The sequence below is a fragment of the Ambystoma mexicanum genome, chromosome 9, assembly GCF_040938575.1.
Source record: "Ambystoma mexicanum isolate Mex_15411 chromosome 9, UKY_AmexF1_1, whole genome shotgun sequence".
NCBI lineage: Eukaryota > Metazoa > Chordata > Amphibia > Caudata > Ambystomatidae > Ambystoma > Ambystoma mexicanum.
This window is the reverse complement of record NC_090931.1, coordinates 986,077,629-986,090,582: the sequence shown is the minus strand read 5'-3', so window position 1 is coordinate 986,090,582 and position 12,954 is coordinate 986,077,629. Positions and strand designations below refer to the sequence as shown.

Below are 12,954 nucleotides of genomic sequence, written 5' to 3'. Positions count from 1 at the left end.
CCTAGAGGTCTCATTGGATGGGACTAAAACACCCACAAGGAGGGTGACCGCATACAAAATATGCCTAAACATTTGTTTAAAGGTAATATCCTAAAAGTAATCTAGGATTCCGAGCTCGACTGTGGTGAATATTCACAGCATGTGAATCTATGAAAGATACCAATGCTGGAGAACAGGAATTACAGGTAAGCAACTTACTCCATCCGTACTCTGAGCATCCACTTTAATGGCTTTTTATGGGACTCCAGCAAGGCTATGGTGTTCCCTGCAGAGGAGAGTGAAGGACATCTGGAAAACAGCTGAGATGTTTCTGGCCAGGTCTCATCTCAGCTTGGTGGTTTGTGTCCACTGGGATTGATGAAGTTGTGCATTCTGGCAGGCCCCATGGCCAAATTGTAACACTGACACCACATGGTGTACTAATATTCAAAAAGCCCTCAAGGACAAAATATTGACTCTGAAAATAAAAATCAATGACAAAAAACACAGCCTACTTATGGATACATCAAATACATCATTCTGCAAACCCCCACCTATCGTACATTCCACACACACTATTCTACCTTTCAGCTTCTCACCTTTGTCCATCCCGGAAGTTGAAAACATTATCAAAAAACTGAAACCGTCTAATTGTAAGGGTGACTCCTGCCCTGCCAAAGTTTTCAAAGACGCTGCACATGACCTTGCCCCTTTCATCACCGCTTTTATGAATGCCTCGTTCAAATCAGGCACTGTCCCTGACAACCTTAAGGATGCTTGGGTCATTCCACTAATATAACCTTCCTTAGATCCTAGCAACCCCTCCAACTATAGGCCTATTACTACGGTGCCCTTTCTCCTAAAAATTCTGGATCGGGCCACCTATCTACAAATTCAGGACTATCTAGACTCGAATAAACTCCTTGGACTCCGACAATCTGGCTTCCGACCTAGGCACAGAACAGAAACTGCCCTTATTGACTTAAAAATGCAAATTGAAGACCTAAAAGGCAATGGCAAACTGCCCTTCTACTCTTGCTGGACCTCTCGGCAGCTTTCTATTTGATCAACCATCAAATTCTGTGTCACAGCCTCAAAATTGCCGTCCACTGTTCCGAGGAAGATACTTCCTGGATTAGATCCTTTCTGGCCAACAGAACCATGAGGGTCTTCTCCCCATCCGCTTCTGCTGAACCATCAACAGTACCATGTGGGGTCCCGCAAAGGTGCTGTCTCACCCACATTGTACAACGTGCTTACAAAGCCACTCTTTGATATTCTTGACTATCTGGGTGTCACCTACACTAATTACGCTCATGACACCCAGATACTCAACCCCATCATTGGTGACCACATGACTGATTCCAAAGCCCTTAATGATGTTTATTTACTCATCCAGGCGTGGATGGCGCAACATGGGTTAGGTCTAAATGATGAAAAGACAAAATTACTCATCCTTGGCTCTCATGCTAGACTCAATAAACTGGACCCTGCCTGCCTTCAAATCATTTGTCATTGACGGTAACACCATCAAGGTGTCCAGTGACACAAACAGCCTGATTCAGATTTGTGTGCCATTCTGCCCGAAAATCCCTGTTTGAGGTATGGGGATTTTTTTCGGGCAGAATGGCACGTAAACATGCGTTTTACGCGCAAATAATTCCATGAATCTATCTTAATTCCACCTTGTCTCTCACGAGACAAACCAACTCAGTGGTATCCGCATCTACTTATACCTGTAAACTCATTACAGCTTGTAGACCGTTCCTCACTGCGGCTAACTGCATCATCCTTGCCAGAAGCCTCATAAGGTCCAAAATTGACTACTTTAATGCCCTTTACTTGGGGACTAGCCAAAGGAACATTAACCAGCTTCAGGTAACTCAGAATAATGCCATCAGGGCTGCTCTCAATATTCCTAAGAAACAACACATCTCAGACATAAGACATAGTTTACACTGGCTCCCTGTTGCCAAAAGAATCTCCCTCAAAACCCTTGCACTTACATATGTGTCTTTCCAACTTCGCACATGAATATCTGGCCAACCGCTTTACACCACACTCCTCCTTCCGACCGCTCAGATCAGCCCAAGCCCATTGCCTGCATATGCCCCGATTTAAGTTGCTGAAAACTGGCGTGACTAGCTTTCCTGTCCTTGCTGTAAAACTATGGAATGCACTCCCTAACCCTCTCAGATCAGAACCTTCTTATCATGTATTCACGAGTAAAGTCAAAACCTGGCTCGCTACGCAGGATCAAGCATCGCCAGGTCCGCAATAACCCCCTGCTAGCCAGCTTTTGTCTATCCCTACTGCTAAACATATTCTTAATTGATATTAGTCACTTGTATATTTTATCCCTGTAAATTCCTGTAATTATACTACATAAGTCTTTGTAAAGTTCTTTGCCATTTGTGGCTTCCCTTACCATTGTATTGAACTGTACATGCTACCTGTTTATTGGCTGCTGCTATGATCTTTTGTTACCATTGCATTTGTAACTTGTAAACCTTTAGCTATGCGCCCAGTTGCCTTTGGGCTAGGTGCGCAATACAAATAAACTAAATGAGACACCTAGGAAATAAATCTAGCAGATTGCTGTAACCAGGCACTCGGCTCGTATCTCATTTCGCACAGTCCTACAACCAAACCTCATTGTTTGGAGCTGTCCAGAGAAACCTATGACAGCGTGGCATTTTTGGTCACTAGCACCCCCACAAGATGGTCATAGCAGGCACCTCCCTCACTGAGTAGGCTGCAATGATGCAAGACCTGTCCGTTCATGGTCTGTGGTTCAACCTAGGACAAACATAGCACATTAACATTCTGGACCGCAAAGTGCTTTTTCTGGCTTAACTTCCCATTATCACTGGCAAGATTGTGCTGATCCAGACGGGCAGCATGACTTGCATAGCATAAGTGTGGTCCACCATCTGGGAGAGGAGAATGTGAAAGCAAACAAACTGAGCAGACTGGACCACTCCAATCATGAATGGAGAGCCTCATGAGACTCTGCTCGAGCCACTGTTCCAGAGCTTGGGGTCACTCTCTCGTAGGTTTGCTACAGTGGACAACACGAAATGCAGGAGCTTTGCATCACAGTATTGTATTTGAACTTATTAAAGCGCAAACAAGACCGGTAAGGCATTAAGGCGCTAGAAAGAGCGAGAGAAGGAGGACATTCAAAGGTACTAGAGTAAAAGAGTTTTTAGGCATTTACGAAAAGGGAGAAAGTGTGGAATGTTATGAATTTCAACAGGAAGAGCATTCCACAAGGTAGGAGCGAGCACAGAAAAGGCCCGCCCTCCGGCTCGAGTTCGGAGGCATCGAGGGATGCAGAGCAAAGAGAGACTGGACGAACGGAGAGCCCTGCTGGGTCTGTACAGTACCAATTTAGATTGTAAGAACTCTGCTCCAATGTTGTGGACAGCTCGATGCATGAGACAGAGGGCCTTGAACTTGATGCAGCTTTTCACAGGGAGCCAGTGAAGTTGGTGGAGAAGCTCCAGAGAGTGAGCTAGTCTGGGAGCATTCAGAGCAAGGCAGGCGGCTGAGTTCTGAGGAATCTGTAGACATTAAAGAAGGAATTCAGGCTAGCCAAGATGGATTCAGTTGCAGTAATCGATAGAGCCCATAATAGAGGCTGTAACAATTTTGGATCTGGAATGAGCCGGGAGGAAAGGGTGAACCTTTATTAACAATTTGAGTTTGACAAAACCGGCTTGACAAGTTGCTGAAACCTGGGCTGATCTAGTTCCAGAAGACATGATTTTTATGCCCAAGCTTTTGACGACAGAAGCGGGTATGGACCAAGACAAGAGGGCCAGTAATCTGAGGTCCAAAGAGAATTGGAAAAGGTGGAGCCAACCAGCAGAATCTCGGTATTGTGACCATTCAGCTTAAGCCAGTGTGTTGACATCCAATCAGCGACTGCAGAGAGGTAGTTCTTCAGCTTATGAGGAGGATCAATAGAAGGAGCGTTAAGAAGAAAGAGAATTTGCGTGTCGTCAGCGTAAGAAAAGAAATGGATGCCGTGACTGGAAATCAATTTTGCCAGAGCCAATTTATACAGGTTAAACAGGAGAGGGGGGAAGAGCTGAACCCTGCGGTACACCACAATCCAGAGTAATACGGGGAGAATTAAATGGGGAAAGGGAGACAGTCTGAACTCGGTTCAAAAGGAAAGAACGATTTCAGAGGGGTACCAGAGATACCAACCACATGAAGACATTGCAAAAGAATGTGATGATCGGTTGAAGGGCGCAGCGAGGTCCAGGAGAATAAGGGCCCCAACCTCTCTGCGGTCCTGAAGTAAAGGAATGCCATAAAGAAGAGAAACCAGAACAGACTCAGTGCCCATACCAGGGCGAAAGCCTGCCTGGAAAGGATGGAGAAGATGTTAAGTTTCTAGAAAAAAGGAGAGTTGAGGAGTGGCAATCGATTGAAGCAGTTTCATTACTATTGCAAGAAGAGAGATTGGTCGATAAGTCTCCACAGCAGCAGGATCTAAATAAGGCTTCTTCAGCAAAGGAGAGATGACAGCGTGTTTGAGTCATAAATATAGCCAGTGGAGAAGGAGTCCTGAAGAGCTGAGGTAAGAAGAGGAATAAGTTCATGAGAGAGAGATTGCAGAATATGGAGGGGAATCTGGTCCATAGGAGAGCTAGATTTAAGTTTAGAAAGGGCAGTGGAAACCATGGTGTTGGTTACTGTCGTAAACTCAAAACTGTTGGCGGAGTGAGTGCTCTAGAAAGAAAACATCGGAGGTAATGTCAGGAGCATCCCTTTCAGTGCATACCAGCTACCACATTTTGTGTCTTTGCCTTAAAGCGCAGTTTGGTTGCAGTGAATTTGCGTAAGCAGAGAAGCAGGAGGGGGGCGAACCGGAGTGATTAGTTCCTTCGCCACCCGAAACAGTTCCTTAGAAGAGCAGCTAACATTCGGAATGCAATCTGCAAAATGTTGGGCGTTAGTGTTTTTTATGGCGCCTTGATAGAGTTTACATGCTGAAACGTAAGCTGTTTTAGCTGGGGTGTCAAGTATTCGTTGCCATCTGTGCTCAGCTTGTCTGCAGTTTTGCTTCAGAGTTCGCAGTTCAGAGGAATACCACAGGGCAGACTTTTCTGCACAAATAGTGGTGAGTTTAGAGTGAGCCAGGAAATCTGCAGTAGATTGTAAAGCTTCAATCAGAGAATCACACAGATTAGTGCCAGTAAGGATATTTTGATGAGTGATAGCTTTGATAGATGTGGCAATATGTTCAAAGGGGACCTTAAGCCATCAGCGTTGGAGTCTGGCAAAGGGGGTCATTCTAGTTTTAGGCTGAACAAGGGGGACAGAAAAGGCACCAAAAAATGATCAGACCAGTACACAGAAAGAGGAGAAAAGGACAGAAGACCGGGAATATCTGAAAAAATAAGATCAATCTGATTGTCTGTCAAATGGGTAGGGCCATGGTTTTTTAGTTGCAGCCCACAGTCAATAAAAGACTAAATAAGTTGCCGGCATGCTGATCCAGGGGATTAGTTGGATGAAGGTTGAAATCTCCCAAAATAATTATTTTAGGGTTGGTCAGAGAGAGATCAGCCATAAATTGGGTAAGATAACTAAGAAAAAAGTAGCATAGCGGGGGGGGGGGATGATAAACAATACGAAAGTGAAGAGACGGTTAAAGAGAGACTTGAATTCTTATAAAGAATAATTAATAAGCAAGTTTGAGTAAATTCAACAATAGAACAGCTCAAAGGTTTCTTAAACACAATAGCCAGCCCACCAACAGTTCTAGAGGTAGGGCGGTCTAACTGAAGCATATCATATTGGGCAGGAAGCATCTGAATCATGTCTGGTCCAGAGGCATCGTTAACCACGTCTCTGTGATACAGAGAATATCCAGTATGAGCTCATCAAGAGTGGAGAAAATATTGTTGCGGTGAGTTACCGCAGATCAGGCACTAATAAGGAGACATTTAAGACTGAGGGGGGAAGTGGTAAGAGTCCCGAATGTGGGTAGCGTAGATCAGTAGGGAAGTCATCCGCTCTCTTGGTGACGCTCTCATTTCTTGTAAGAATCAGATCTATACATTTCTGCATGTCCTTCTGAACTATGAATGCCTTGATGATAGTGTTGGCCCCTTAATGGCCAGCCAAGACGTGGTTCTCAGATCTGAATGGATTTGCCATGAGTGGGCAAGTTCTTCTGGTGTTTTTTCTGGAAATGTTGTCGCAAGAAGGACGGAGTGTTCTTCATCCATCTCTTCAATCATTGAACCTGGTCATCTGGTTCCTGCAAACCTCACCTTTAGTAATTTGGGCTTTTCAGGCAGTAATTTAAGATTATGCAAACAGCACAGAAGCCTTTCACATGCTCTGCGTTCAACAGCAAGTGGCTCAGAATTTGTCATGGTTCCTTGCAGAGGGCTTATAATATAATCAAATGCTGCCTAGATCAAGTGCTTTAATTCATCTTGTACCTAGCCGCGACATAGGTTTCCTGTTGCACGTACGTAGCGGCAATAGAAGTGTACATGAATACTCCTTACCTGTCTTTTTGTACATCGAACCCAGTCATTCATGGACACTTCAAGGGTTTCCTATGTCTGTCTCTTCCAGTGAAAACTCTGCCGCCCATGTGGGACCTTAACATTGCCCTTTCAGCCGTTCCTCATAAGCGTTTCAGACCTATGGCCACAACAGATATTTGCTTTGTCACGTGGAAAGATTCCTTCCTATGTGCAGTGACTTTAGCTAGATGAATAAGTGAGATACATAGTTTATCTGCCTCAGAACCCTACAGAGACAGATTCTAGAACTACCAGCTCCAGGAATGGCTGCCTGAAAGCTGAGCTCCTGCGCCTGAACTGACTCCCTACTCTACAATGTCTGAATCAAGCAAACCTAATCTGAAACAACCTGCAAAAAGGCAAAAGGGGATGGTGAGAAGACCCCTAATGAGAGAGAGGAAAGGATATTGGATCTTCTGACTAAAGTGACCCTAGATGTCGCTGAAATCAAGGCGAAAATTTCCACGGCAGAAGAGTGATATGTTGAACTTACTTCAAACATTAACAGGTTGGAGACTCATTTAAATGAAATGGATGGCAGAGTACTTAAAATGGAAGACCAGATAAAAGAATTGCAAATTAAAAATGAGAAACTGTCCTTAAAGATCTCAGAGCAAGAAACTTTTTCAAGGAGAAATAATATCAGGATTGCTGGCCTTCCTGAAGACATTGAGAGGCAAACGCATGGAGTTCATTGAAAAGACCCTGATCTCCTTTCTTAAATTGGACCCGAAAATAAACTTGGCCATGGAAAGGGCACACAGAAGTCTGGGGCCCAAACAATCATTGGGCCAGAGGCCCAGATATTTGTTGTTGTTTTTTTTTTTTCTGAGATTCCCGATGAAGGAAATTAGTTTAAGGAAAGCAAGAGAGCTGAAAGACCTTTCTCTGGGTGGCCATCAGTGGATGATCTTTGGAGACCTAAGCCGGGACGTGTTGGACAAGAGGAAGAAGTACAACCTTGCAAGAGAAAAGGCGAGAGCTCAAATACGACATGGTTTTTCCGGCAGTATTTTGCTTGGTTATGGATGGCCGGCTATTTTCATTTAATGACAGCAAAAGTGCTGAGGCTTTTCTAAGTGACCTTGTACGGGAACTGGAGCCCATGGAGGCCACTGCATCCACCTCACAAATGATTTTGTAATCTAAAAAGAAAAGAAACTATACTATTCATTTTGGAAATGCTGTTTTGTATGGCTAGACACATTTCTTGGCTTCACTTTTTTTTTATCATTGCTTGTTTGCTTCGTTCACAGCTAGGGGCTAAGATTTCCAAGGGTGTTAATTGCTTATTGAATTGTAGCTTGCATTGTGGATTCAAATGACCATTATGGCAAAACTGCCCCTAAGGGCATTCAAACTTAGTCGGTCATGGATAAAACTGCTTTCGTGGCTTTCCAGAGACCCGTCCCATATGTTGTGATCACAAGCGCAGTGACATGGCCTTCTCTGTCCACTTTCTACAGACAATCTTTGGTCACCAACTTAAGGTCAGACGCTAGGTTTAGTCTGAATCTATTTGCTTGATTAGATTCTGCTCTCCCTAGGGGATATGTCTTGGTAATCTCCCATACATATGGAGGGAAGAGAACTAGACATTGGCGTAAGTAAAGGTTGCTCTCCATAGTGTGACTACTGTACTCTTACTGTATAGTTCCCTTTCCTCCATAGGCCCCACCCTCCAACCCCTAAAAAGATAGTAAGAATAGCGCTTGTGAAGCGGGGACATCTGGTGCAGGTGGGCATTGTGGGGCTTGAGCTAGTGTGCTTTGAAGTCACGTCCCATGTGTGCGTTGGCTCTGCCCGCAAATTCACATTTTTTGAGAAATTATTTTGCTGAACAGAAGTGTGCCAGTCACTTCCCAATTGGGTAGCCACCTAAGTGTGGAAGAAAAGGAACCATAGTACACAGAAGTCACTACAGTGAGTAAGTTTTTTTTTTTTTACTATTTGTTGAGGCTGAATAGGAATTTGCTCTTAACTTGTTTGATACATTTGAAGAGGATGTTCAGTGGTGCTAAATTCCTTAAGATCTGCAGATTGCTAATGTAGTTAAAAAAATTAAGTGTTATCCATCAGAGCGTACCTTTTCTTTTGGGGTCTAGAAGAGAAGCCTGTGCACCCAGTGCTGAGAGTAAATTAGGGAACAAACTCCAAAGAGAGCAAAGATTATCGAAAATGCCAGTTATCGTTTCACTTCTATCAATTATACCTAAGTATAGAAGTAAAGTAGCAGATAAGAAGATGCATCAGTTGTGTACGGAAGCAAACAGTGCTTCCCTTCACTGTTTTTCTTCACTGCACAATCGTGCTATATTAGGAGAAGGTGCTTCCTGTGTGTGCTTGCTACGTCTTTAATGCAATAGTCTATATCCATTTTAATTTAATAAAACCTTTTTGTCCTTAGCACTGAGCTCCATCTTCTGCACCGTGACTGTAGCTTTTTATTAAGTTTGTCGTTTTTTATTTTTATTTTAAAGGCTTTGGGGGTTTCCAGCCAAAATGACCGAGCCACAATTAAGAAAAAAATTAAAGAAATTAGGAAATCTCAAGAAAAACTGGAAAAGCAAAAAGAAAGAGTTCAAAAGAAAGAAAAAGATGTCCAAAGGAGAAGCGGCAAAGTGATGGTTACTGTAGAATCAAACTGCTAAAAGTATTTAGTTGTATTTTTTCCATAGTCTTCATTTTGTAGAGGTACAAGAGAAATGTATATGTATATAATTGTACAATTTGTGAAATGTGACGCAACCTTATCGCATTAGAGTTTTTATTTGTTGATTGCTTGGGTTATGTTACAGTGAAATCATTTGGTTTGAGTATTGTTTTGTTTGTTTATTAATTATACCTTGTATTTATTAATTGGTCTCCTTAAGCATTGTTGTTCATACGCTTAGGACTGTAAAGACACTACAACTATTTAGAACTCTAATGTGTTTTATTTAAGAACTAATTTGCCCAATGTTGCCTTAACTATGGTACTGAAAAGGTAGCTTGACCTGCCTTAATGAAAATACTATCTGTGGTACTCCTTTTGACACTAATAAATATGCATAGTACTTCTACTCAAAATGTTGTTTAAACTGCTCATGTCAAGCAAATTGGTTTGGAAGATATATTTTTAATGCAATGGAACCTGATGAATACTATAGCTATCATGTTCCTGAGGCACTATCCAAATGTAAATCATTTTAAAGAAAAATGATTTCTAACTCCCTGCATTGTCACAAAACATAATTGTGGTTTGTAACTTTTGCTGAGCAAAACGCACTACACGGTCTATGTAAGCTACAATCTACATAGGATGTTAGAACATGGGTTTTATATACATATATATATATATATAGATACAATTTTAGTTTTATACATATTTTGTCTGAAAATATTTTGTTTTATATAAACCTTTTCTACTGGTGAGAACCCATTTTTGGAGACCAAAATATTTTTTTACTTGTTTTTTTGTAATGAGTTTTTCTGAACTTATTTTTAATCTGATGGGGAGTTGTGGACGTGTCATTAAAGCACTGGGATCCCACATTGTATTTTATTGTAGATCATAGACTGATCCTTTTAAAGGAGTACTTGATTTTAAATTGGTTTCTATAGTATCCTGCCATGCACATTTTTGTTAAGTTTGTCTATTCTAGCAATGACATTGCAATGTTGTGGAAACTAGTGGTAACTGCCCTAATAAAACCTTTTTTATTCCAGTATGCAGTCACTTTAGTCTTGAAACTCTCATTTGCTTCAAAATTTGACAGTTGGACCAATTTCCTCTGCTTAATACATTGTTTAACAAGGTCTTTATTAAACAAGTGATTGTTTCAACAATGACATGTCAAAAAATCTCAATATTTTGTATAATAAACCTGGAAAATGTCCTTTTGATCATTTTTGTTTGGGTCTGCTCATTTTTGCTTAAGTGCTTAAGCTGACGTCAATATCTTATGTCTATGCAGTGTGAAATACCCCTTACTGATTTCATAACATATGTTAGTGGCCAATAGTTTGCACAGGAAACCCCAAAATAGCATGTTTGATTGGGAGGAGGGAGGAGAGACGGGCAACTGCATAGGTTACCTACATTGAGATGCCAGAATCTGACTTTTGCAGTGGCTTTGCTGAAGAACTAAACTACATTTTATAGGACTGATTCACATGTTTGTCCTCGTGTTTGTATTTGTATTCCTGGGTGTTGCTGTGCATCAATAATGACAAGCTATATCCACACCAAGAAGGGGGAGGGGCAGTCTAGTCAGCAATTTAACATCTCCCATTCCTCTTAGACACATGCTCCTGACATGGTTTGCTGTACTTGTTGGCTTGCTTTGTCGGAAAAAACATATTTAAGAAAGTAATAGGCCGTAGTGTTTATACATTTGAAAAAGAGGTGGAGTGAGTGCCAAATGGCCTTGCCATGCTGAAAGGAAACTAAATATACTGGTTGAGAGAAAGAAACATTACCTCCTGTATTTATGAAAATACAGCTTCAACCATATTGTTTTGTAGGTAGCATTATTTGCACTGAATCCCTTATCTTGGGATGACCGTATTCCCAGCAAGAATTTCAAGATAAGGGGATCATGCATGTATGAATGTTTTGCAGCCCTCGCGCAGCTACACATTCATGCGTGTGCAGTGTCTCAACCGTTTTAGATTTTTCTATTGAATGACCCACTGTGATGCAACACTCCCTTCCTTGATAAATGGTTGAATTTTCCTGGAGAACATCATGCCGTCATCCAGATAATTATCAGTGCAGTGGCGTTTAACCTCCAGATTGATGCGATTACCTACTAACCAGCATTGAGTGGCAGACAGATATGCACAACATTTGCTTTCTTCTGTCATCTAGTAAATTGTCCAAATCTCATAACAGGACACACAAGATACTATTTTCACACTGGACATTACTATTTTGATCTGACATGCCCTCATTATGGACTACCACTGACGTCCCAACCTAATGCATAAAACAAGCAAATAGACCCAAGAAGCTCCACCTCGTAGATAGTACGCAAGAACATGTCCACAGAATCCCAAAGACCTTCAAAGCTGCAATTACACAATGTGCTGGTGAACACAACCTCGAGCACTGGTTTCTGGCATTAAATAAGGAGATTGAGAGTTGCATAAATACCCTGAATCTACTACCATGAGAGGATAATCCAAAAGCAAACTAATCAAAAAGTGGTTTGAAAACAATCTGGCAGTGTTGAGGATGTATTTAAGGAAGCCAGAAAGAACATGGTGGCACATAAATACAAAATATCCTGTAAATTCATGCTATGGCTAAAAAGAACAATCTGGAAACAGAAGAAAGAATATCTGCAGGGGATGGTTGCGTCCTTTTGGGTATTTAAAATATTCAATGAATTCTACAACACAGAAAGCGGACACCACACCCTATAAAGCCAGGCGGAAATTAAAGATCAATGATTTTTTAATGCAGCATTAGTGATCGAATTGTGTGATGTGATCTTGATTTCATATTTAAAACCCAAGTCTAGAATTCAAATCTCTTGTATAACCATCACAGCAAATAAAACGGACAAATACTTAAAAAGAATTCAATAAATAATGGCTAAATACCATCTAAACACTGACGGCTGCAAATCTAAGTCGTATTCATTCTCCACCTTCTATTTTGTTGCGCTTGGGTGACGACTAGTCTAATTAGGTCACCTTGTTTAAAGTATTTAGTAAAGCTCTTGTGGCCTTCCTGTTCTGCAGCTCTTTCTGTGTAGAAACTGCCTCAGGCAACGTTCTCTTGGTATCTAGAGGGTCAGATTAATACATACAAAATGCTCTCTGTGTGTCTTCCCCGTTTTGCCATGTTTTCCAAGAACCCCAGTTTATCCAATCAAAATCTTACCATCACATGCCTGCCATTTCTTCTGGGGGATTACATCCAAAGAAGTCACTCCCGCTTGTAGCTCCATTAAAGGAGCATACCGGCCCACCATAAGCTTACCTCATGCATCAGCCCTTCTCAGCTCAGTTTTATCAATACTCATAGTTGTTTTAAGGTAGGCTCCTGCATTAGACTATATAGTTTCCTATGAGACATACCAGTTAGGTTTCCCCTTTGGCTGTGTATATTCCCAGGACATATCTGTGCCAGATTCAATTTTAACTGAGGGGATGCAGATAGAGCCGGGATGATAGCTCAGGGGAAACGCGCTCACCTTGGAAGCAAGGTGACGTGGAGCAACACAGGTTTGATCCCCAGATCCGAGCTTAGAACCCCCTGGGCATTAAGCGCGTTATAAGTAAGCAATTACAAAAATACAATTCCTAAGTGTATCTGCACAAAGATGTAGTATCCTGTGTCATAGTTTGCACCAATAGAGCACCTTATTGGGATCAGCTAGTTTTTTTTTATAAACCGTGTATGGTGCATCAACAAATTAGCTGT

At 41.8% G+C, this 12,954-nt stretch overlaps 1 protein-coding gene across 2 annotated transcripts in view; it reads left to right on the top strand.

The window, feature by feature from the left end:
- The window catches only part of LOC138488866 (neurabin-2-like), a 1,321,710-nt gene extending 1,311,286 nt beyond the window's left edge, over positions 1-10,424 (top strand). For both annotated transcript variants that reach the window (XM_069616225.1, XM_069616224.1), the window contains one exon: positions 9,020-10,424. In XM_069616225.1, the coding sequence (XP_069472326.1) occupies positions 9,020-9,190 (171 nt within the window). In that variant the 3' untranslated portion in view covers positions 9,191-10,424. The remainder of the gene's footprint in view (positions 1-9,019) is intronic.
- The last annotated feature ends 2,530 nt before the right edge of the window (positions 10,425-12,954 follow it).